This window comes from Momordica charantia (genome assembly GCF_013281855.1).
Source record: "Momordica charantia cultivar OHB3-1 chromosome 9 unlocalized genomic scaffold, Mcharantia_2.0 BLBB01000009.1, whole genome shotgun sequence".
Classification (NCBI taxonomy): Eukaryota; Viridiplantae; Streptophyta; class Magnoliopsida; order Cucurbitales; family Cucurbitaceae; genus Momordica; species Momordica charantia.
Genome location: NW_028275167.1, coordinates 26,810,685 through 26,836,792, shown reverse-complemented (window position 1 = coordinate 26,836,792; position 26,108 = coordinate 26,810,685). Strand labels below are relative to the sequence as shown.

Below are 26,108 nucleotides of genomic sequence, written 5' to 3'. Positions count from 1 at the left end.
AATGTATTTTTCTTAGTTTCAAAAACTAATAATAATGATTTGACTTTTTTTTTTTTTGAAAAAATGCATTTATAGTTCTATCTTTTTTCTAATTCATTTTTTAATTGAATTTTTAGAATGATGATGTGAAAAAAATTTCCATAAATAAATAAGTGAAAAGGTCATCTATTATCATTTAATAAACTCAATAGAATACCCACAAGCACTCCTAAATAAGATAAAAAGAAGTAAAGATGTAAGAAAATAACTTTATTTTTATTAACGATTATTGACATAAAATAAAATATTCGAACTGAATTACACACCAATAGGAAAAAAAATAAAAATTGACGATCTAATCCTGAATGCCTAATTCTAAAATTTGGATCTTAAAATCCTTCTCAAAAAATTGGGGTCAATATGTACATTTTGCAGGAGTGAGCTTCCAAAGTGTGCGATATATTGCCCACGAACTGCTTCTCCAATGTCTTGTGCTGCACATAAACCACCACCCAAAAAAAAAAATATTATTATTATTATTATTTATTAAACTCATTTGATGAACCATCAATTTGGTAGTCATTTGTTTTTAAAAAAATTTTGAATTAAATAGTTTTTATAAAGCTACTTGTAAAAACAACTTTTCCAAAAACCCTTATATATATTTAATTTCAATTTTTAAGCAAGAGGACAAATTAAGAAGGGAATTTTTTTAATTATATAATTTTTTAATCTAAAACCATCTAAATCGCTACTTAATAAAAGTATGATATAGTTAATTAAAAAGAAAAAGAAAAAGAATTATATGAAAGCCCAGACCACAAAGCCCAATGGGCTTTACTCAAAATATTACCTCCCACAGATCTCTTGCTTGAACGACAGTGTCCGTGGGGACACCGATGTCGTCCCAATGGGCCGTTCCCGCAATCCGCCCTCCACCTCGGTTCACCAATAGAACTGCCACTCGGTACCCAGATAAAGGCCCGGCCCAAACCTGATAAATTAAAAAAAAACCATTTAAAAAATTAGTTTTAATTTCCATTTATTATCTTTTAATTTATTTATTAAATTCAACTTTGTGTTTTTTTTTTTCATTTTCAATTTTATTACCTCCACATCTCCTTCGCTCCTGACCTTCTTGGCTTGGACTCCAATAGGATCTGTAGTTTGCAAAAACACCCCACTTTTAGTCCAAAAAATGTAAAAATAATAATTCAAGGGGCCGAATACTAATTCTGGATAAATTGAAACAAAGGTTTTTGTTATACTATTAATTCAAATGGATTTACCTTGATTTACAGCAATGACCTCAGAATTTCCAATTATTTCCATTGTGTCATCAGAAATGTCCCTCAGATCATTGCCCAACAGAAGTGGAGCCTGTCATCAAATTACATTAATAAATTAATAAATATAAATTTTGGTAATTATTATTTTTTTAATTGGGCCGGAGGATCTGACCTTGGAAATGGCCCATATGCTGAAGTGGACCCTGTACTCTTCTGTTGTCATCCCTCCATTTCCAACTTCAAGCATATCAGGATCTAAAAATAACAAATTCAAAGGAAAAAAAATTATTTATTTATTTTCTAATATAAAAAAAATTTTGAAATTTGGTTTTTTACATGAAATACCGACCATTCCAACCACCAGGTCTTGCATGCTCAGCAAATGCATCGTTCAAATCAGCTCTACTCATCATACTGTAAAAAATACAATATTTTGAAATTCAAAAAATAAAGAATAATATGGTTATATATTTTATAATATATGTATAATCCGACCTGTCCCAATTATCTTGGATATCACTGGTAGTTCTCCAGCTGTTTCCCATGTCACCACCCCACAAAGCAGGATGCATGTCACCCCTATTTTTGGCACAGCATCGCTTTATAAAATTAATAATAAATTTTTTATACTACAAAGTTTGAAACTATATTATAAAGTAATTTTAGGATTAATTAATTAGGGAATATTACCATTCACATAGTGATAGGAAAATGGGGCGTCCTGCCTTCATCAGAGCTCTAGTCATTATGGGATATCTTTAAAGAGAGAATAAAATTAATTAATAAGGCGCCGCTTAACAAATAAGAAAAGAAAAAGACGATGATACCCACCTTTCCGTTGGCTTTATGTTGTCATTGTTACAGTTATCGTACTTCAAATAGTCAATTCCCTGCGATTAGTTCACACATACATGAGCCACGCACGTGGATGAACGTGCATGATGACGTGGATACGGAATTGAAATTTTACCCATTCGGAGAAGGTTTTGGCGTCTTGTTCCTCGTGGTAAAGGGAACCGGGCATGGTTTTACTGCATGTAAATGTCCTGGATGGAAAATTCACCGTCGGTTAAGTGAGTAACTCGGCGAGTGACACAGTGAGTTAAAAGCGAGTGGAATTATTACCCGGAATCCGAGTAAATCCCCAGCTTTAAGCCCTTGCTGTGAACGTAATCTGCCAGGGCTTTAATGCCAGATGGAAATGTCGCTTTTTCGGTACCAAATATCCCTAAAAAATATAAATATAAATAATTTTATTTGGCCTTTATAAAAAGTTAAATTACAAAATACTCTTGAACTGAAAAAAAATGGATGGAAGTATGTGGGTTTGGAGGAGAGTAAATTACATCGACGTCCCGAGTCAACTCAGCCCAGCAATCATCTAAAACGACAGCGTTTTCAGTTGGGTAAGGAAAAAATTAATCAAATTATTATTATTATTATTATTTTACCTATGTTGACGTAGACGTATCCGAGCTTGGCAAGGCCGGAGGAGACGAGAAGATCAGCTGTTATTTTATTAATTTCATTCAGCCAATGAAAAACAAAAAAAGGAAAAAAGAAATAATTAATTAATTTTTGGAGTGGTAAAGGAGGCAAAACGGCACCGTTTTGTTTGACGATGGTCTCATTGATGCCGCACCAGAAGTGGTTCCAACTGTTCCATCTATAAAAGAGAAGTAGAAGCAAACAAACAAACAATCAATTTAGAAATTGGAAAAGCGAAAGAGAGAAGGAGAATTGATTGATTTGATATTTAATGGAAGCGGACCCCATGGGAGGAGTCATGCCGAGGCCATTGGAGAGGAGATTCCGTCTGGTTTCAGGATCAAGTTTCCGAGAAGCGGCGGCGGCGGCGGCGGCGGCGGCGGAGGCGGAGGCGGAGGACGCGATCAGAAGGCACGATATCAGAATCAGAGCGGCGGTGAGTTTCTCCATTTTTCGCCAGTGCTGGAGCTTCTCCGATTTCGATTCTGATTCTGGTATAAATAGAGTCGTTGAGGTTTGAGTCTGATTCTGTTTGCTTTGAATTCGAATGAGCGAAAGAAATGATCGTTTTAGTTTCTTTCTGGAGATTGTCGGATGAAGCTTCGACGATTTTTTCTGTTGAATTGATATCGGGTTGTTGCGATTCGTTGAGCGATTTTCTGTTCATATTTGCTTTCTTTTTAACAGCGATTTTAAGAATTGTTAGAAGAATGATGGGAATTAATATTTACAGTTTTTACTTTTAGAGGTCGCTTTTGTAATAACGAAAAAAAAAATCATTTCATTTGGGTTACGTGCTTTCAATTTTTTTTTTTTTTTAAGTTTCTGAATTTTTAAAAATAATCATTTTTGTCATTGCATTGTACACGTACTCACTCACCCGAGTCAATTTACATGGCTCTGACATGATGAAAAATATAATTATCCAAATGTTAACTTAAAACCAAATAAATACAATGACCAACATATTTATTTTTCCTCAAAAATAATAAACTTTCAAGAGGCTCTTTTTCACTTCTTTTTTAATGTACTCTTAGCTCTAAGTTGCTTCCTAAAAGTGGTAGGTTGGATTCTCCGTCCATTCTTCCACTCCCATTTATTGTACTTATGGTACTAAAACAAGATAATTATTTTTAAAAATAATTTTAGATTAATATAGATATCTGGAAAGTTTAAATACCAAACAAGAGAAAAAAATTAACATTCAAGAACTAACACAAACACTTCATAAATTCAACAACTCTTTACCAAATCCAGCATAGCTCAAATAGTTAAAGATATCTATCTCTGACCAAAAAGTCATGGATTTGGAATCGAAAAAATTTTATTTTTGGTATTTATCCTTTCAATTCTATTTCTGTTTCATTTTAGTTATTGTATTTTCAAAATATTTATTTAGTTCATTTTAGTCAATATACTTCTAAAACGTTCATTTTATTACTTGTACTTATAAAAAGATCATTTTGATCCCTATTTTCAAAATTTTGATACAAATTCTATCCATAACAAAAACAGTTCAATATAAAATCATGATTATATTTCAAGAAATATATTGAGTGTTATATCGTGTTAAAACTATGATAAAAATGAGATTAAAAATAACATTAAGAGACTAAAATAGCCATTTTTTAAAACTACATAGACCAAAGTGAACATTTTGAAAATACATGGACCAAGGTAGTATTTTAAGAAATGATTAATATAAGTTCTTCTAAAAAAATGATTAATATAAGTAATACTGCCTATTTTATAAATTATATTCCCATATTTTAAAAATACATTTACATTTAAAGATCATCACATTTGCAAACTATAGAAGTATCTGAAATCATTTCTAGAATATGAGTATATCACACATCATTTATGTTAAAATTTCAATCTATCCATGCGACAAATGTTCATTATGAGGAAAATAAAATTATTGGGGCGCAATTATACTATATGTACTTATTCGGGCTGAAGAAAAGATAAAACGGTCTAACAAAATCAATTACATTTTTTTTAGTACAACATGTATGTCAATTACCGTGCTCGCTTTATTTAAGATACCGTGAAGTTTTATTTATTTTTTCCTCAAAGTTGCAGAGCATCAAAAGAAAGCAGTGAACAAAAATGTTGCAATCAGAACACATGGGAACTAATTAATGTGGAGTGATAAAAACCTTATTTCTTGAAGGGTCACCCATGTCCAAATGTGGAATGACGTCTTTAGCCTTATGAAATTGGCTTCAAAATATACATTTTGCAGGCATGAGAATCCACAGTGGCTGACAAATTTCCCACAAAAACATTCTTCAAGGTATTGTGCTGCAATTTTCACAGGCAGATTGTAAATACATGTCTGCGAAACATAGTATATTTATGTATGTATCAAGTTTCTGTTTGGGGATGCTAGCAAATTACCTCCCAAAGATCTCTTGCTTGAACGATACTGTTTGGAGGGATTCCGATGTCGTCCCATTGGGCGGTCAGCACACTGCGCCACGGGCCTCGGTTCAGCAACACCACCGCTACTCGGTAGCTGGAGAGAGGCCCTGCCCAAACCTGGAGCACAATAGTAAGTAAAAATGATTTTTTTGCTCTCACTTTTTATTCTAATGATGCTCACTTACGATCGGGGCGGAGCTAGAAATTTTTAATCTAAGACGAATTAAGAGGAGACCCTTCTCTGCTCTGCCTCTAGTGGCAATAGTATATCCTAGCAATGGATTTTACCTCTAGGTCACCTTCACTTCTGACCTTCTTGGCCTGGACGCCGAGGGGATCTGTTTCAGGGGTTGTCGAGCAAAATCGGTTTAGTCGGCGAGATCAAGAAGCAAACAGTGATATCTATGACAAAAGAAGTGTAATGATCATCTACTATATACCTTGGTTAACTGCAATCACTTCTGTGTTAGTTATGATCTCCTTTGTTTCTTTTGTTAGGTTCCTCAAATCACAACCAAGAAGAAGGGGAGCCTACAACACCAACCCACAACTACATTGGCAAACAGGCTTTTCAATCTCCCAAAAGATCAGTGAAGGAATAGAAGTTTTTGCTGCACAATACCTTGGAAAGGGCCCAAAGACTAAAGTGGACAATGTATTCATCCTTAGTCATCCCTCCATTTCCCACCTCAAGCATATCAGGATCTGATAACAATTTGCAAGAATGAAGTTTCAATATGGTAAATATGTTCTATGAGTTACAATTTGGCTCATTATCGAGAATACATTACCATTCCAGCCACCGGGCCTCGCGAGATCGGCGTATACTTCATTCAGGTCCGCTCTAGATATCATACTGCAAATGCATTATCCAATCATTTAGTCCTTCAGTCTAAGATGTTATAATATAAGCAACTAATCAAAATTTTCTTTAAAATTAAACCTCTCCCACGAATCGTTGATGTCGTTAGTAGTTCGCCAGCTGTTTCCTAGCTTATCACCCCACAAAGCAGGGTGCAGGTCTCCCCTGCAGAACAAAACAAGAGAGCGAATGTCATAAATGAGAATAAACAAAGAACGGCCAGAGTTAAGAACAAGGCGGAATGAAGAAGGAAGAAAGGGAGTTGATCATATGAAGTTTAAAAGTGAAGATTTGTCCCTCTTCTAAAAATTTATAGCTCCACCCCTATACAAGGAGGAGTAGTTACCATTCACAAAGAGAAAAGAAGATGGGGCGCCCGGCCTTCATCAGCGCTCGGGTCATGACCGGGTATCTGCAAAGGAAAAGATCAGCAGGCTGCTTCATCTTATAAAGTGAATTGTTTGGTTTATGGTTGTAGCAATTACATTACCTAACAGTTGGTTTAATGTTACCATTGTTGCAATTATCATACTTCAAATAGTCAATCCCCTGCCAAGTGAAATAATGTGCATCAACAATCATCCGCCTAGAAGATGAACAAAATGGAAAAGAGAAAGGAGGAAAAGGGAAAACAAAAAGTTTGCTTTTAGTTGGAAAATTTTGATAAGGAGAAGTATATGTTGTTTCATACCCATGAAGCAAAAGTTTTGGCATCTTGTTCCTCGTGGCCAAGTGATCCGGGCATGGTTTTGCTGCAAGTAAAATACCTGCACACAGTTGCATGATAATTTAATGTAGAAGTACAACTTTACAAAAGAGAGCGTGCAAAGAGATTTAAACAGGTTAAAAATGTGATTTCATACTTAATATTTGTATCATTTTTAAATTTTGTTCTTGATATTTTCAAAATTTCAATTCGTTCTTCATGTACATGTCTCAAAAAGTTAAAAATTCATCTGAATTGGAATTAAACCATATTTTAATTTGATAAATTAAATAGGTACACCATATAATTAAAAACATACCTACTACACATGATTCTTTTTTTTTTCTCTTTTTAAAAGGACCTACCATACATAGAAGTTATAGATAATTACTATTTTTTTTTGACAAAGTATAGATAATTACTATTACATAAAATACTTTTGAGAAAATTTAATACATAAACATAAAAGAATAAATTATAACTTTTAAAAATTATGACGTGAAGTTGAAAAAAATAAAATATAAATTGTGCATTTGAAAATTATTGTTACCCAGCATCTGAATAGATTCCAAGCTTAAGACCCTTGGCGTGAACGTAGTCTGCAAGAGCCTTCATGCCAGATGGAAACGTTGACTTCTTTGGAACCAAATTACCCTGAAATCATATTGAAAATAAGTCAGAATTCTCAGAGACATAAAATCAAACAGTTCTCATGCAATCTCGAGAAAGAAGAAAAAGAGAACGGAAACGAAAAATTACCTTATCATCACGAGCTATCTCAGCCCAGCAATCATCTAAGAAAAGGTAAATATCATATAATTTTCCTTTTGAATCTTGAAATTATAGAGTGAGAAAGAGAGAGAAGAGATCGGCCCATACCTATATTGACATATTTATATCCAAGCTTCGAGAGCCCAGTGGAGATCAAGGCATCAGCTGCCGAAACAGGTCTTCTTGTTATTAATCACAGTTTAATTTTTGAGTGATGAAGTAAAGAGAGATTGAGCGGTCAAATTTACCGGTTTCTTTAATCATTTTCTCATTAATATTGCACGCAAAGTGATTCCAGCTATTCCATCTGTCAAACAACAAGAAATTTTCAAATTAAAAATAAGAACAGATTCATCAACATTCTTCCTCCAATCAGATAGCACAAAATGGAAAACATAATTTATCCAAAAAGAAAGAGAGAGAAAATTTATCTTGCTAGTATATTGATGAAAAGGACAAATACAGAGATCGCGAAGAAGAAAACTAGAGAAGTGTGTGCCAATAACGTCAAACCTCCTCCTCTGCCTTTCGAAGAACACAAAATTAGCAAAATAAAGAAAATATCATAGCTGTTCATCTTAATTTTCCACCGGATTATAATCAAAAGTTCGAGCGCGAGAGAAACAGATAGATGAAAAGCTGAAAATCTAATTGTTTAGAAAATAACTGCAAATTAACATACAAATCTGCAGAAATAACAGAGGATCGACATATATGCACAAATGGAAACAAAACCGATGAGACTCTGATAGATCGGAGAACTCACCCCATCGGAGGAGTAACTCCAAGGCCATTTGCAAGCAGATTCCGCCTCAGTAACTCGTCGTCGGCAGTGATCTCCGTCATTCTGGAAGTGGCTGAAACACTCGCCACCATTACCGAAGAGTACACTACCAATACCAACACCGCCATCGCCATTGCCGCTCCTCCGCAGTAACTCCGGCACTCCATTTCTACACTTCGAAGCAATTTCTTCTCAGTACGTGGAGTGTAAAAATTGAAGTTCTGGTTTTAACGATCGGGATAAGCCACTGATTGGAGAGCGGAGTGTCAGTATTTATATTGACTTCTGTAATGGACTGACTGATGTTTTTTTCTCAATTACGAAAATGCCCTTCCCATCTGAGTCGAATCGTTGAGTCAGATCGCTTTACTTTTGGTGGAAATGGGAAATCATCATCATTGTGAATGCAACTCTCCGCTCTCCCAATTTTCGAGTGTGTGTGTGTATATATTATACACTTAAAAAAAAAAAAAAAAAAGATAATTATATTACGAATCTACAACTCACGTCTTTTTAATTTGTATTTTTTAAGGAATCATATCTGTGTGTTTTCCCAGAAAAATACTTTTGAATGTCTTTGTGATTCTTAGAATCTTAAAAAGCATATTCTCATATGAAATTTTAAGCTAAATTATAAATTTATTTTTTTTTTCTTTTAGAAATAAATTTTAGTAAATTATTTTCTATAATTATTTTGATTTAGTCTGTGAATTCTATATAGTCTAATCTAATAAATTAAATTATATTCCGATAAATGAATGAGAAGTAAGATTCAATTATATCTATATATTAGTAAAAGAAATAATTTCATTGATCGATGAAATTACAATTTCCTTTTTTTTATGGAGAGAGTTGAATTCGAACTTACGACTTTTTAATCACAAATATGTATTTTCACCCGTTGAACTAAACTCAAGCTAGCAATGGGTGAATGGTTGATTACACAAATTTTGTGAAAATTATGGAAAGTACAAAGACAAGCTTGAAAGTAATTTTTCTTTTTTTTTTCTTTTTGACATTTAAAGTAATTCGTTGTGAGCATACAAAAATGGGAAATGACAGAAATATTCGAGTAAATTTATCCAAGATATTAATTCGAAATATCGTAATAGGATAAATGAAAAATAAGGAGAAATAATTAATTTAATAATTAAAGACAGCGAAAAAGAAACGGGCTTAGTGGCCGATTAATGTCGAAAAGGATAAGGAATCTCTCTCGGTGTGGGATTTGTGGATAATAAAACATGACAGCCACGTTGGAAGTGGACCCTAGGTAGGCTCCCGTTTGATTTTAATATTTTTTTAGTACAACAACGTAAGAATTTGAACTCTAGAAAATAAAAAAGTGCAGAGTAACATCTTAGTAAGTTTCCTAGTGAATTACAGTGATCATTATTTATTTTAATGAACATTGAAATTCTACTTCACAACAAATAAAATTAGTGGAGCTAAATTTAGGTTCACGATCTCAATATTTTAAATAGTGATTATTTTGATCACTATATCTTATTTACTTTATATTTTTTTTCAAGCATAACACTATGAATAATATAACTTTTTTTTGAAATATTATCAAATGTTATAATGTTATATTAACGGATTTTTCACTGTCTATAAAATATGTTAGAATTTTGTGGGATCAAAATATTCACTTTTTAAAATACATGAACTAAAGTAATTTTTTTTTAATATAGAGACCAAAATACGCTAAAGAAAATATGACGTACGCCTAAACATCACTGAGAAAAATGATTTGTTTACATAAGGTTGATTAAAAATTTTGATGACGAACAATTCATTACTCTAATTATGTAGGTTAGGTAACTTCGTTTGTGTTGGACGAATTTACAATTTAAATGATAACTCAACTCATAAATAATTATGGTATTATGAACTATTCTGACCCATTAGGTTTCACTTTGTTTAAGCTCTCAATTGAATTAACTATGTCATTGATTTTTCTAACATCGTCCTAATAGTGAAATACTCAATTAATATAAAAGATAAAACAAGACCGAGTCAATATCAAACACATATATTTAAATATATCATTTGGTTTACAACGTACGCCTTCCAAATATTTTGAAAGTTTTCTTTGTACTTCCAATGTAATATTAAAAGTTTGGTCAAATTTGGTCATTAAATTTTTAAGATCCTGTTTAATAAGTCTTCATATGGTAAAAATCTTTGAACTTTCAAAATCGTAGTCAAACTTAGCTTTTAATAACACAGTCCTCAAAGTTTCATATTAACCTAAAAAATTTCAATCAGATTTCTAAATCTCTTTTTCCCGCGAAAAGAGAGAGAATTAGGAGGGTTTGAATAACCCACCAACTCTAATAATCAAATCCAAACTAGCAATCCGAAGACTCAACCCAACGTAACCCAACTCGAAAACATAAGAGTTGGATTTCACACTTCATTTCGATCTTTCCATAGCAAAATCGACCGACCCGAATTTTCAGTACTAGTGTTCTTTTCCTCTCTCGTTTGGCTTCTTTCCTTTTCATTATGGCAGAAAGACAAAACACTATAGGGTGATGTGAAGCAATAAAGAAGAAAGTGGAAGAAGAGAAAGTGTGCTAAAATCCTTTCCCTTTCTCTCTTGTTTGATTTGAAATTTGTATTCTTTTTGAAAAAACCAACTTTCTTTTTGCTTTTTCTAATTTTTACAAGGCCTTTGTTTGGTTGGCCACAAATTAAATCCACAAAAACTTGATTTCCGTGGTTGAATTTTATTTTCCAAAAGACAATTTCTATGATCGTGAAGTGAGAGAAGATAGAGGAGACTTTATTAGTATTGAAAAAAAAAACCACTTATAGATTTTTTTTTCCCAACAAGTTTGTGGGATAGTGGGGCTAAGTTTTAAAGGAAAAAAAAAATAGTGCACATCTTTTTGTTTAGTTTTTTCCGTCGGGTTTGATAAATGATGGAACCGACTTACTTGTTTTGCTTTTTAGTACAACATATGCGGATGAGAGATCGAACTCAAAATTTATTAGTTGGAGATATATGTTAATTACCGTTGAATTATGCTCGTTTTGGAACCAACCTACTTGTTACTTTGGTATTGATCGATTTAGTAGATTATTAAAAATTTGACAGCAAAAAAGGATGAATAGATGAAAGTTTGATAAATGATAGAACCGACCTAATTGTTACTTTGGTATTGATTGATTAGTAGTAGACTAATAAAAAATTAACAGTAAAAAAAGATGGATAGATGAATGCATAAAGGGAGAATGAGGAAAAAAGAGTTTTTTTTTTTTAATTATCATTTCTGCTCTTTTTTTATTACAACATGTGCGGGTGAAGATAAGTCACAATTTTTTAGTTGGAAATATACGTCAATTACTACAAAGCTATGCTTGTTTTAGCAATTATTGTTTCCTTGTTTATTTTGTTTTTAGACTCTTTTATCTTTTAGGCACGTAATTCTGTGTTTTATTTCCTTAATAATGAATGCTTTGTTAATTTTCAAGTAATTAATGAATTGATTTAATAACTAATTTTATCACAGAAACAAAAAAAAAGATATATAAAATAAAATCAATAAAGCATTACCATGCCATCCTAAGAAATTATAAAATCAATTAAAAGAATATCCAATCAACGTTTCACTATCTAGAAAACTAATGATATTCATTTGAAAAATAAATAAAAAAAACTAATGATATTGTATTTACTATTTTGGCCTTCCTTTTAGCACAATTTTAAAAATTCAAAAACAAATTTTTTATGCTCAAAAAATTATATTTACGAAATGGTATGAAAAGTAAACTTAATTTCACCGATTAATTTTAAGCAATGGATATGAATTGACTTTTTTTAATTATTTGATAATTAAATACAACGATCAAGGCATATTGTTGTCGGAAGTTCGATCTCCATTCTCACGTTACTATAATAAAATAAAAATAGTATTTAAATTAGAATGTGACATGATAAAAAAAAATCTGTAGACATATCTATTTGGACACGTAAGTGGTATGGATCTCTGACTATTTTGGTTTTGATATTGACAATTTTTAGGGCATTTTATTTTTGTTCTTTTTCAACACTGATGGTTCACCCTTTATTTTTATAATAGATTTAAAATCCCAACGTTGTCTCTTTTGGAGTCCAAAGCAAACGTTTTGACTCATAATCACTTACAAATAATATTTTTAGCCTTTAAATTTGTTTTATTCCAATCCTTGCAACTTTGTGAATATTTAAATTTTGAACTTTTAAAATCTCTATTTTATTTTTTATAATCTAATATTTATCCATCAATATGTTAAGGTACATCTTCAAAGCCACAATATTATTAATTTGTTAAAGTAGCTTACAAATCCAAGACATTTAACCCTTACAATTACATTTGTAACTAAAAATACATTGTTATTTACCTTTTTAGTTTTCTAAATTTTTAGGTATAAAATCATTTGAATGCAAAAGGATATTCATCAATTTTACATTTATAAGTGTAATTTTCCCTTTAAATACTATTAATTTTAGAACCTACGACCCAAATGTAAAAGAATTCATGTAATAATGAAATTTATTTGGAACAATTTTTCCCTTTTTTACATGTTGGAAAATTTTTAGTACTATGTAGTTGAAATTTGTTTCCATACGTCTCCCTCCATTAATTGTTTGTCATAACAAATGTATTTAAGAATAATGTAGAGCCCCTAAAATAAAATAATAAATCACTTAATCATGTGTCAAATTGTGAATGGAGGAAGTAGCTATTCGTCCTTCCTTGAAATGGAACTTTCATGCTGGAGCAAGAACTAGCATGAAAGTCGATCTATTACGACCAAAATTTTCCCATACTAATGATTTAGAATGCTACAAACTGAAAGTAGAGCAGAAAATTTTGGGGAATTGATGAAAGTCTGATCCAATTCTTCATCTCCCTAAAAGAAGAAGATTGGATTAATAGCATAAACTCTTCACTATTCAAAATTACACAGCAATCAGTCCAAAAAAATCCAGGGGAATATCCACCACCCCCTTCTCACAACAAGAAAATCAAAATACCGGTTCAGCCCTCTTTAGATGAAATACTAAATCACTATACTTGTAATAATCAGCAAAAAAGGATAGATTGAGATCCGACTGCAATGGTAAATAGAGATAAGGAACGCACACCTGGGAGCGATTCCGAATTTCGCTTGTCTATTTTATTCACTTCACGATGCATATCTTGATGACGGAGGCAGCTCCGATACGGTGAAGTGCAACAATGGCGTCGCCAGGATTGCACAGTCCCTTTCCCATGGCTGATTTCAGAGCAGCTTCTAGTATCACTTCTGTGGATTCGGCATCAGTGGCCTTTGCAGATCCTTCAGCAAGTATGGGAATCAAGCCCCTGTGGATCAGGCTGTGTCGGGCTGGGGCCTCATCGCTGCAGGTCCAATCAAAAGAATCAGTAGTTAAAACAGGGACGACGACTGAGAGGATCGGAACAGCTGGCCTATACTTGGCAACCAACTTTGCTGTGGTTCCACCACGAGTCAACACGACAATGAGCTTCGCTTTTGCCTTGTTAGCGGTTCGAACAGCTGAGGATGCAAGACTCTCCAATGGGCTCATTGGAAGTGGGGTGGCCCTTATCATCTCCTTAAAGATGACCCCATAGTCCAAGGATGATTCTGCTTCAATACAAATACGAGCCATGATCTTGACAGCAAGTTCAGGATATGACCCAGCTGCACTCTCACCACTAAGCATAACACAATCAGTGCCATCAAGAACGGCGTTAGCTACATCTGTTGCTTCTGCACGAGTTGGCCGTGGAGATTTGATCATTGATTCAAGCATTTGGGTGGCTGTAACCACAGGTTTGCCAGCAAGATTACACTTGTAAATCATCATTTTCTGCGCCAAGAAGATCTTCTCAACTGGAATTTCCATTCCAAGATCACCTCGAGCAACCATGAATGCATCAGTCTCGCGCAAGATTTCATCAAAATTGATAACTCCCTCCTGGTTCTCAACCTTGGGTATCCACAGCAAAAGATAAATAACCATTAGATCCAAACAATATGTAATGCAACAATATTGGAAATAAACATTGTTTTTAAAGTAAGAAATATACTAGATGAAAAGCATGTACAAAGAAAGACTAAATATTGAAAGTATGCATATAAAATGCCCAATATGGTTGCGAGCAATACCTTGGCATCAAATGTAACAACTCATTAACTGACAACCCACTCAACTAGCCCACATTGATGTATGAATCAAACGAAGAATCCAAAACTTTTGTGCACAAAGCATGCATACATGGAAGCAACAACAAAATAAGGATTTCGCAAGGCAGAAAGCACCAAATCAAAGCCAGCTGAGCAGCTCCTAATGCATTTAGTCGTGTAATACTGATTTCCACGATGAAAATGTACAATTCCTAACCTAAATAACAAAGTAGTCAAGCAACCGCATGCAATGTCTAAAACTATCCAAGACTGTCTAACCATAAGAAGCAACAGATGATGATAATTATCATTGTAGATAAATAAAATAAGAACTGGAACTGGAAGCACAATACAGACCTTTGACATCAGTTTTATATGCTTTGAATGGGGGCCAAGAACCTTGCGGACATTGACTAGATCAGAACCCTTACGGACAAATGAAAGAGCAATCATATCGATACTGTTGGGAACACCCCAATCGAGAATATCCTCTTTATCCTTATCTGTCAGAGTAGGAAGATCCACCACTACACCAGGAAGATTCACATTCTTTCTTTCTCCCAACATGGCAGTGTTTTCACAACGACATCTCACCGTCCCACCTACTGCATCACAAGACAGGACAGTGAGGGTGATGGTGCCATCTGAGCACAATATAGTATTTCCTGGCTTCAAGTCAACAGCAAGCTTCTGATAACTCATTGAGATCATTTTCTCATCCCCCTTGATGCTATAATCTGTAGTTATGATAACTTCCTGACCTTCCTTCAGTTGAATAGGTTTCCCATCCTTCAGGAAACCAGTTCGAATCTCTGGTCCCTACCATGGTGAATAAGAGGAGAAGCATCATGAGAATTCAGTATGCAAATGCCAAAAAAAAACAAAAAATTAAATGAACCTAGTACGCCAGGAATTTTTTTAACTTGATGCATTTTTTTTTCAGAAGTGCAAGTATTTTTTAATACAGTATATATTTGATCCTCAAGCTCCAACTTTACCAAGGAAACAAACATGTGTCGCCTCAGATAACCAAAGGACTATACAGATGTTTAAGTTCTCTAGTTAAAATGTTTGCATGAATAGTAGCAAAAAGACAGTATTAGGCAAACTCTCCTACAAGACATCGTCTTTGCATTAGACATTTTACACGCAAAGGATCATGAAAGTGTTGCAAGATAGGTAAGACTTCAGAATTTAAAGTTCAGGAGTTGGAAAAAGAAATAAAAAGGCTTCCAAACACTATATTAACCTGACCACAGGCAAGTGAAAATACCAAAAGGAGCTGTGCCAGTATATCTACCACCAGCAACAAAACTGCCAAATATGATGATATTCATACATATCAATACCATCCAACTACACAAACTAACAGCAAATTGTTACTCCACAATCACTTATTTAGAGGCCATATATAGCTTTTGAAAATCCGTCAATATGTACCAGATTTAAAGTGAAAAATCATGCAGCCAGCGCAACTAATTCTCAGACTAAGATATAGATTGAATATTTTTCGTAAACTGCATATCAGCTTATCAGGTTGTCTGAATTTCAAAGGGAACCCAAAATTTACTTATTTGCAATAGGGAAAAAAATCTCCAGAGACACCGAAAGGCGAATAATACAAGATTTGCCCCAAGTGTCACCATTGTATTTGATATGGTGGTTTTCGTACAACTAAGATGGTGTCAATTGTCATTGGATCTTGACGTGAAACAAATGAGAAAACAATTTCAACGAGGTTCTTAACCTTGCAAGTGCATTGACAAGCAAAACATCAGGAATTTTCATATTCCACAATCTATAATCCAGATCGTTCTTGCATCCATTTTCAAATCACCCAAGCCAGAACCAATGATAAATATTAGAGAAACATAAAATACCATCTCGAATTATCGCATGCCTCGTCATTTTTTAACAGAGACCATAGCGGGAAAAGAAAAATACCTTGGTATCGAGCATGACGGCGCAAAGGATTTGAGTATTCTGCATGGCGGCCCTGAGATTGTTCAAGGTTTCTTGATGATACTCATGGGTACCATGAGAGAAATTGAAACGAGCCACATTCATGCCAGCCCTGAGAAGCTTCTCAATCATAGGCACCGATCGGGAAGCAGGTCCCAGAGTACAGACAATTTTCGTTTTAGGGATACGTCCATCACTAGGAAGTTCCTTGAGAATCCCCTCAATATCAATATTGGCCATTTGCTACTGCTTCCTCTTCGCTAGGGTTCTGTAAATCAACCCAAAAACGTGAAACATATATACAAAAAGAAAAACAAAATGGGAAAAAAAAATCAATCAATCCAGGATAGGTAAATAGAATGAGATCCGAAAAACTCGAAGAGTAGAGATTAACTGATAACTCAAGGAACAGAAAACTAGGAAGGAAACATCAAAACATCAAAATCTATGACAAGTTTGAGAAAAAGAAAAACAGAAACAGAAAAAATCGGAGACAAAGATGAATATCCGAGAGAGATCTTCATCTACCTCGTGTTGGTGAAGAACAGATTTGAGATCAACTGAACTTGTTCTTGTTGTTATTGTTCTTGTTCTTGTTCTTCAGCTGTGTCTGTAGCGTGGAGTTGTGTGAAATGGAGAAGGCCTCAGGATTCCGCTACCACCGTTTCTGGTTCTTCCCTATACCGCTCCGTAAAACTATATATTCAACAGAGAATATTTGTCGAAATATTGACCTAAAAATTGAAAAAAGAAATGCTAATATGGAAAGTGGAAACTTCCGTAAATAAATTAAATTATTTTAAAATTTTAAACAGAAATTAAAATTTAAACATTTTTCTTAAGGGCGAAATTTGCTAAATTGGAAAACAAATTTTGTCCCTATTTTTACTAAGGTAACTATTAAGTCAAATTAGCAATAATTTTGTTAGGATAATTTAGTCCCTGTAATTTAAATTTTGTAATAATTTAATTATTATCATAAAAAATTCATCAAAATTAAGTGTCGATTTTTATCCTATAACAACTTAGTTTTTTAATTTATAAATACATTTGATTCATTATCGTTTTACATATATAAGAAACTTAACAAAAAATTCACAATAGAAACTAAATTGTAGACTAAAACTAAATACAGAAAACATTTTTAAGCAACAAAAAAAAATCTAAATTGTACCTGACCCTTTTTTTGATAATTTAAGATTTAAGAATTTGTATTTAATTCTCAACTTAAGAACAAATAAAATACATTTTTAAAAATATTTGTATGCAATTAAATAAAATTTTAAATATATCAGTATTTTTTTCTCTCTAGTTTCTACCTCAACTTTTAAGACTCAAATATTTTTATTTCAATTGTTCAATTTTGCATAAAAGAAATATTAATTTTACTTCATTAAAATCTCGACTAATCGAGCCGTGTTCGTGTATCCACCTCCAATTTGTTATATTGCAAATATAAATAATGTTTATGTATTTTAACTTTTTTTTTCTTTTTTGGAGTCAGTAAATATGATATTGGAATTCAATGAAGTTACCAAAATATGCAAGCAAGAAATAGAACTAAAAAAAACAATAAAATAATTTTTTGATATTTGGTTTTAATAGTACTCCTTTGCGAGAAAATAATTATTATTAAAAAAAATCATTCACATGAAAAATATGGGGGGAAAATAAAAATCCATGTGGGGTAAAAGCTGTGTGCGTGAGGGGAGGCGAGTGAGTGGCGTGGGACACGTGGATTGGATCTATGGCCCTCGATAACTATGGGCTACGGGAGATCGTAGGGACACCACGCGCTCTTCTTCATGATGGCGTTTCACGCGCCTCCCAATTAACTTGTGGGGCAAGCATAAGGGAATATTACTCTTAATATTCCACCTCATTTCCCTGTTTTTTCCTTTCATTTCTTCCAATCAAAAATTTTTTAATTAAATTTAATTCATTTTGGGACGACAATGCCATTGCCTTGCCACCACCATAATTGCGTCTACTCTTTTGAAATTTTCATTGTAAATTTACAATAACAATTTTTTATTATGATAAATTACGAGTTTAATCTTCGTCTCGAAATTTTGATACTCGTGTGTGTGATCGATAAATTTTAAAAATTTTAGTAATGTCTTTGAACTTTGTAGTGTGATTATATATTGTTTTTATTATTAGCTCTGTAAAGTAAATTTTAATGATACGATATGTTAGTTTATCATGGGTGCATTACTTGAAGTAAATAAACGACTAGACAAAAAGAAAAATAGTTTAAATGTAAAATTTGTCTCTCCCAAAAATTTATGGTTGTTTTGTCTTTAATATTGACCAATTGGGTTATGTTTGTTGATGTTAAGTTCAAATCCTATTTTGATTTCTCTATTTTCAATCGTGGTTCATTTTTGTTTCTATATTTTCGAAACATCTTCTATGATCTCATTACTTTAAAAATAATATATTTAAATATTATTATTACTATTTCAATATAGTGCAAACAAGGCTTGGATCTTAAATTGAGGACAAGAAAATGGTTGGAGGAAGAGATATGAAATATTTGGTTATAGATGAGAGAAAAATGAAAAAACTCCATAGAATGAACTTCCTTTTTAACACCATTAAATATTTGAATACTAAGACAGAGAAATGTTAAAATTAAAAAAAATTAAAAAAATTATTGAGTTGTCAAATATTTAAATGGCGGTAAGTAACCCAATTTTTTCACGTAGTTTTAAACTTTAGAGAGTTGAAAAACAATGGAAGCATAGCCCCTTGTTTTGGAACAATTAAGAAACCAATAGAAATAGTGGGTCAGTTGTTTCTGATTGGGCTCTTTCACTTTATTTCAAAACCACTTCTTATGTTTAACTTATTCCTTTTTTTTTTTTGGACTTCAAAATCTCCATTGTTTCTGAAAATAGACCATTGTTTTGTAATATCTATAATGATGTTGATGGTTTCTATAGAAGGTAGTGCACGAAAGTTGAATAGGTAAAAATCAACTTTAGCATAGTTCGACTGGTCCGATTAGAAGGTCATAAATTTGAATCCTCAGTCTACATGTTGTATTCAAAAGAAAATGTTCAACTAGCCCGACCAATAGGTCATAAATTTGAATTATCGATCTACATGTTGTATTAAAAAAAAAATGCTCAACTGGTCCGACCAAAAGGTCATAAATTTGAATCCTCAATCTATATGTTGTATTCAAAAGAAAAGTTGAAGGATTAAAATATTCAAAATTACATTAAAGTTTTGATATTTAAATTGATCATATTTTAAATACTGAAAGTTTATGTGCGTGGATGGACAATTCAAATACAACACAATGGATAAGATACTTGTTACCTTCATGACTACCCTCCATTTGTTAAACAAACAACTTAGATGTAAACCCAAATCTTAAATCTACCCTTAATCAACACACATGGTTTTAACTTGTCTGTGTATATCAATTTCATTAATAATTAATACCATAATTTAGCTGACAACTTGAGTGTAACTCAGAAAAATAATTCATGTACTACGAGAATATTACACTTGCTTTTACCTATACAAATAAATCTTTTATGTTGGTGGATCTCACATGGTTTTTAATATGATGCTGACGTGAGAAGCAACGAATGAAATGAGTATTCATACTCTCGTAGTACCAAAAAATTTCTTGCATAGCTCGATATTTCTTTGACAACCAAATGTAGTATGATCATTAATTAATGTGTGTGCAGACTGATCCGAACATTTACAGATATCAAAAGAAAAAAGAAAAGTGAGAAAGACTTTTGGTCAGCGTTATTGAGAAAAACAAAGGGTATAGATGGAAGAAGAAACCACTTTTCCAAAGTTTTTGAATTTTGAAAGAGAAGTTTCTAGAAAGTCGTGTGAGTCATTTAGTAGAATTACGCATAGCATGCCAAAACACCGTGGGCAATACCTTGGACTCTTTTTAAAAAGTTGCAATTCTTTACGTATTTTAAATGAAAATTTAGTTAATAACATTAGCATAAATAGATTACAAAATTTACTTTTTTCGTAACCTTCTCTTTTTAAATTTTTTTAATTTTAAGAAATTGCAGCAAACAATAATCATTGAATGAAAAAAGTTTAAAGTACCAAAAAAAATAAAAGAATGAAAAAAGTTTAAATCCTAGTTGAACTTTTACTTTAATTTATTTTAATCCTTATATTTAAAAAATGTTGATTCTAGTTCATATACCTTCAACTTTGGTTAATTTTAGTTTTTAAACGTTGATAACGTCCATTTTGGTCCTTCTGTTTTTTAAAATGTGACTATTTTAGTTTTTTTCATGGTCATTTTTATCTCTTATTTAGATCACAATTTTAGCCTAACATTTCAACCACTAAAATTTTTGAAATGTAGTCATAAATGTGTATTAATTAGAAGGTTTTCACTGTATATGTGTTAAGATTTTGTAAATAGATACTAAAATGATTGTTTTTAAAAAAATACAGGACCAAAACATACGATTCGAAACCACAGTGGATAAAATAAACAAAAGTTGAAAATACATTAACTAAAATGAACTTTTTGAAAGTATCAAAGACCAAAATGAACCAAGACCGAAAGTACATAAACCAAAATAATATTTAAACTAAAAAAAGTTACAGGTAAAACTTAGTTAATGCAAAAAAAAGAACAATTAAAAGGAATCATGAGAAAAATAGCAAAAAAAAAAAAATTGACAAAAAGATAAAGTACCTAAAGAGTTCAAATCCCCGCTGATGTTGTACTAGAAAAATAACAACAATGTTTATAGATGGCATTAAATTACAAAAATCAGAAGAAAAATTGTCCAACCAAATATGTCGTGGGCTTGCGGTTTAAATTGTTAGTTATTTATTTTTATTAAAAATTCATTAAAAAAAGGAGACAATATAATAATTTAGGTGCAGTTTGAAAACTCATTTAAATTTGTAGTCAAATTTTAAAAACAAAAATTACTTTTTTTTTTAAATTTTTGTCTAGATTTTAAAAATATTTATAAATACTACGTAACAAAAATAAAGAAACAATAATATTTTTAAATTTAATTTTAAAAAACAGAAAATAAAAAACAAAATAATTATCAAACCTTAAGATTAATGGATTAGTTAGTGTACATACTGTCACAGTCTGTCACACATCGAATCAATAATTGACCAAAATCATGCTTTATTTCATTATTATAAAAAGACAATATTCCAAAAGCTTAAAACAAATTAAAAATTAACAACTTACTTAGGAAAAGACCTCCTAGCCTCAAGGGGCCCTGGACGGTCATTTTTCCGGACCGGGATCGATAAGTGGAAGTCACAAAAAAAAATCCTGTGATTAAACTAAAGTTTGAAGAGTACATATGATATTACAATGTTATTGATCTTGGTTTCAAATATTCCAACCCAAATTGCATTTTCTAAGAGAAAAAAAAAATTGTTGAGGTTGAGATTAAATAATTGATCTTAAAAGAAGACAAAATGTGAGTAAATACAAGATATAATAGCTGGCAAAATTGGTCCAATAATTGGGAAAAGAAACTAACTCAGGAGAGCCATACCAGTGCTTGCTGCCTCAGCTGGAAAACTGATGATCCTTCAATGTTGTTGGCCATGGCTTCTCCCTCCTCTTTTTCTATGTTACAGGGCCACCAAATTCTGGAAACACCGCTGATGAACTCGAACTTGAACTCAGGCCACAGTGGGAGTGCTGATCCTTCAATTTACGGTTGTGATTTTGGCGCTTTCTCTAACCATGGTTTGGACGAAGAGCTCGCCTGCCCGGTATGAGGATCGAACCTGACCGAATAACAAGAAAATAAGAAGTCCCAGATGAACTCACTTTTGGATACATTATGAGAACACACACGCATCTCAGATTTTATTAAGAAGCTAATTCTAGAAGAAAGCTTACCAGGGGTCCACTAGCCACATATCGGAACCCAATCGACTCCCCGTATTCTTTCCAGAATGCGAACTTTTCGGGAGTGATGTATTCTTTGACAGTCAGGTGTAATGGGGTAGGCTGCAAGAGAACAACCGTGTCTTAACAAAAACGAGCGATTAAATTGTCGACAAGTGATGGGTCTACTGAAACTTCTAATATGCATGAGCTGATGCAGCCCTTGGTTTCTCCCAGAAGTTATCACACTATAATACCCAAGGGATTGCAAAAAATGATCCACATTACAACCATTACGATCAACAAAGGAAAAGAACTTAGAACAGTCAGAACTTGGCCAAATTCGGCCGGACTTCATTCAAATCGGTTCCATGGAAGGTAAGTTGAGCCAAGGACTATCATATTTCAATGTGAGGAATAATACATGTATCTATGAGTCAGACGGCTAAGGATGAACAAACCTGCAAATACTGGCCAAGTGTAAGAATATCCACATCTATGGCCCTTAAATCAGCTAGAGCTTCCTTCAATTCGTCATCGGTTTCTCCGAGGCCCAACATGATTGAAGTTTTAGTGATCATTCCCAGCTTGCTGTGCTTTGCATGTTTTAAAACGGATAAGCTCTGGTCGTACCTGCATAGTACCGAAACGTATGTGAGAATCTCGACCAGGTGAAGCATGCATAACTAACAAATTAAAAAACTGGTCAAGAAAATAAGGATTCCAAATACGTTGAACTGAAATCCTTCATTGGTTCTTCAGAAAGCAGATGTTCCAAGGTCTGAGTTATTTATCATGAAACGAGTAATAGAGAAAAACATAATTTCTTTTGGATCGTGATTTAAGATTCAGGAACCTGAAGGCAAAACTGTATTCACTTTTGGAGATGAATTTGCACAGTAAGTTAATTGGTGATGAAACTTACCCAGCTCGAGGATCTCTTACGATTCGTTGAAGCCGTTTCACAGTCTCGATATTGTGAGCAAATACATCTAATCCTGAGTGCACTAGAGTGTCCACAGCATTCAGGTCACCTCTAAAATCAGAAGTTAAACATTCAACCATGATCTCAGGCTTAAGTTCCTGCACAAGAGATTCATTAAGATGAATCAAACTTCCAGTAATTTTTCCAAGAAACCTTCAGTAATTAGAGTTTACAAATAAGAAGAAAAAAGAACCATGGTAGAAAAATCTGTTAGACCTTCATAGCTTTGACGGTCTGGGCAAAATGTCCACTTCCTCCATCGGGAATATCATCGCGATCCACACTTGTTAGGACAATGTAATCCACACTAAAAAGGAATATGGAAAAAGAATTCTACATCATTAAAAACTAATTACATCCATTAACTCAAAACAAGTATATTGAGAACAGCCAATATATGCCAAGCAAACCCCAGATGATATCAGGAATTCATTTCACTTCCCCTTCATGTTGAGATAAAGTCATTCAACCAGTAACAGCTCTTTCATCTTAGATTGATAGCAGAACAACAAATCATCTAGATATCAACAAAATGATAAAGAAAAAAAAAAAAGCTAGAACACTATATAGATTCTTGTTAATTGCTTTGCGAGTTAGATATAAGTCAGCATCATCGACACGAGGTCAAGTACGATAAACACCCATCAATTCACCCTTAATAGACAGAGGGAAGGAAGATTCTCAAGAAGGTATAAGGTAATCTAATTATCACATACCCCCAACTGGCAATAGCTTTAGCAGTGTTAATTGGTTCCATTGGATCAGGAGGTGCAGGGTTTCTGCTGGTTTTTACAGCACAAAATCTACATCCCCGAGTGCATGTATCCCCAAGAAGCATGATTGTAGCAGTTGCAATCCCATCCCCTCCACCATTCCAACACTGCCAAAAACATTAGAATTATGAGGAAAATTCTTAATTCTGCAGCTTCATTGACACAAACCCAATTCCAACTCGAAACCAGATAACTGAACTCGTTTGATAATCATTTCGTTTTTTGTTTTTTGTTTTTGATAATTATGCTTGATTGCTCGTCATTTCTTTAGTATAGTATGTTTTCACCTTTCTTCAAATACATTCAAATTCTTACCCAAATTCCAAAACAAAAATGAGTTTCTGAAAACGATTTGAAAAACATAACACCAAAAACAAAATGATTATCAAACTGGCCTAAAAGAACCCCAGATAGAATTTACTACCCTGAGCTAGCTGTTAATCATAACCAGTCGATAAACACGAGATCTTAAGTTCTTTAAATCACCATGAATAAAACGAATCAGTGTTCGAAGTTAAGAGAAGAACCTCTCCAATATTGGGGCATTGAGCCTCCTCGCAGACAGTATTGAGATTCAATCGAGACAACGAGTCCTTGACCTCCTCAAACTTCTCTCCCTGAGGAGCGCGCTGCCTCAACCAACCAGGCTTCTTCACGCTCGGGTCTCTGCCGGTGTAGGGGCCCATTCCGCCGGGATACGGGCCGGCCTTGGAAGAGCCGTCTCCCGATTCCATATTCTCACTCACCTTCGAAAATGGCAATGAAGAAGAAGAAGAAGAAGAGTGCGCCGCGGCGGCCGAAGAATGCACACCCTCGCATCGAATTACCGAAACCGGCGGGCAAAAACGGCCGGAATAATTGGAGAACTTGTGGGGTTTAGGAAATTGGAGAGGAGAAGGAGAAGAGGGATTTGAAATTGAAAGTGAAGGACGAATCATTCTGAACTGAATTCTGTAAACCGAAGAAATCTATCGGTGTGAGAAGTGTCCAAAGAAATTTGGAAATTTGATATATGAATCGAACAAGAACAACAGAAGAAGAAGAAGATGTGTTAAGGCAGTTGGATCAGCAGAATGCTGCTTCGATTACTCCGTCCAACTGCCGGTGGCTTGTTTTCTCATTTTCGTCTGTTTGGTTGCCAATTTATGTGTTCAACTTTCCATTAATAAACAGCAATAATATTTTGTCTACTTTTTTTTTTTGTTTGGAGATTGAAACTCCCCGTATTTTAGTCGCTACTTTTTAGTACCTGTAGTTTAGAATTTTTGTTCATAAATCTTTTATACTTTTACCAGCATAAAATATCGAATTCATCTACTAACCATTTTAGTTGCTTTATTATTATTTTTTTAAATCTCATGTCAATATGTAGGGATAAAAGAGGTTTTAAGCCCTAAAAAATTATTTTGAATTAAATAACATCATGTGAAGTGCAACAATGTAAGATATATCTTAATTATCGCTGAGTTAAGCTCATGTTGCCTCCTAAATTGAATCTTTAAATCTTAAACATTAAGAAAGAGGAAATATAGAAAAATACGTGCTAGATAGAGGGTGAAATAGAAAGTACGTGGTGGAGGGAGGCAGGGTGGCCCTTGCTCCCCTCCTCTGTTTTTTCTTCCCATGGTTTTTTCATAGGGTGTTGCTCTCTGCTTTGTTTCAATTCTTTCATGGTTTTTTTCAATAAGCAAGTAGCATCGATCAAAATAATACAGGGAACTCTCTTACTGCTGTAGAAACAATTTTCGAGGAAGATCCTTCTTCCTCATTGATTTATGTGATGACCGACAATGGTCTGGTGTCAAGATTTTCCCGTTGGATGTTGATAGTATCGTTGCGACTGACAAAATCAAAGACAATATTGTTATGTATGGTATGTGGCTTCGTCACTTAGGTGTTTTGAAGAGTTATCAGGCACGTAATTGAGGAGGGCACCCGATTGTGATCTCTTAGGATGACTCTTCATCTTCGTTGTATCTTGGTTTAGAGAACTTCCATAGTCCAGGAGCAAATAAAAT

The 26,108-nt window shown here is 33.4% G+C and overlaps 4 protein-coding genes across 5 annotated transcripts; all 4 read right to left on the bottom strand.

The window, feature by feature from the left end:
* Nucleotides 1–234: 234 nt before the first annotated feature.
* On the bottom strand, nucleotides 235–4,579 carry LOC111010004 (alpha-galactosidase 1-like). Its single transcript, XM_088117210.1, has 14 exons — nucleotides 3,040–4,579; nucleotides 2,876–2,934; nucleotides 2,720–2,776; nucleotides 2,394–2,496; nucleotides 2,239–2,314; nucleotides 2,100–2,158; nucleotides 1,959–2,024; nucleotides 1,764–1,847; nucleotides 1,618–1,682; nucleotides 1,441–1,523; nucleotides 1,269–1,359; nucleotides 1,090–1,139; nucleotides 833–973; nucleotides 235–473 (listed from the first exon to the last, which is right to left on the bottom strand). The coding sequence occupies exons 1-14, from the start codon at nucleotides 3,204–3,206 to the stop codon at nucleotides 381–383; spliced, it is 1,194 nt and encodes a 397-aa protein (XP_087973336.1). The 5' UTR covers nucleotides 3,207–4,579; the 3' UTR covers nucleotides 235–380.
* Nucleotides 4,580–4,770: 191 nt separating this feature from the next.
* Nucleotides 4,771–8,569, bottom strand: LOC111010280 (alpha-galactosidase 1). Of its 2 annotated transcripts, XM_022283648.2 has the most exons (15): nucleotides 8,289–8,567; nucleotides 7,771–7,829; nucleotides 7,631–7,687; nucleotides 7,511–7,545; nucleotides 7,302–7,405; nucleotides 6,737–6,812; nucleotides 6,536–6,594; nucleotides 6,392–6,457; nucleotides 6,127–6,210; nucleotides 5,975–6,039; nucleotides 5,806–5,888; nucleotides 5,624–5,714; nucleotides 5,472–5,521; nucleotides 5,160–5,300; nucleotides 4,771–5,063 (listed from the first exon to the last, which is right to left on the bottom strand). In XM_022283648.2, exons 1-15 carry the CDS (start codon nucleotides 8,471–8,473, stop codon nucleotides 4,971–4,973), a joined length of 1,248 nt encoding a protein of 415 aa, XP_022139340.1. In that variant the 5' UTR covers nucleotides 8,474–8,567; the 3' UTR covers nucleotides 4,771–4,970. The 2 variants fall into 2 exon arrangements, 1 of the variants encoding a protein (XP_022139340.1); XR_015787130.1 differs by lacking the exon at nucleotides 4,771–5,063 and having other exon boundaries at nucleotides 5,161–5,300; nucleotides 5,369–5,521; nucleotides 8,289–8,569.
* Nucleotides 8,570–13,179: 4,610 nt separating this feature from the next.
* On the bottom strand, nucleotides 13,180–17,161 carry LOC111009998 (Pyruvate kinase family protein). Its single transcript, XM_022283253.2, has 4 exons — nucleotides 16,983–17,161; nucleotides 16,437–16,722; nucleotides 14,850–15,311; nucleotides 13,180–14,295 (listed from the first exon to the last, which is right to left on the bottom strand). The coding sequence occupies exons 2-4, from the start codon at nucleotides 16,692–16,694 to the stop codon at nucleotides 13,483–13,485; spliced, it is 1,533 nt and encodes a 510-aa protein (XP_022138945.1). The 5' UTR covers nucleotides 16,695–16,722; nucleotides 16,983–17,161; the 3' UTR covers nucleotides 13,180–13,482.
* A 4,580-nt stretch (nucleotides 17,162–21,741) lies between these two features.
* Nucleotides 21,742–25,246, bottom strand: LOC111009999 (Radical SAM superfamily protein). The gene is made up of 7 exons (XM_022283254.2): nucleotides 24,618–25,246; nucleotides 24,034–24,197; nucleotides 23,534–23,624; nucleotides 23,258–23,415; nucleotides 22,794–22,965; nucleotides 22,345–22,455; nucleotides 21,742–22,229 (listed from the first exon to the last, which is right to left on the bottom strand). The coding sequence occupies exons 1-7, from the start codon at nucleotides 25,026–25,028 to the stop codon at nucleotides 22,149–22,151; spliced, it is 1,188 nt and encodes a 395-aa protein (XP_022138946.1). The 5' UTR covers nucleotides 25,029–25,246; the 3' UTR covers nucleotides 21,742–22,148.
* Nucleotides 25,247–26,108: the final 862 nt, after the last annotated feature.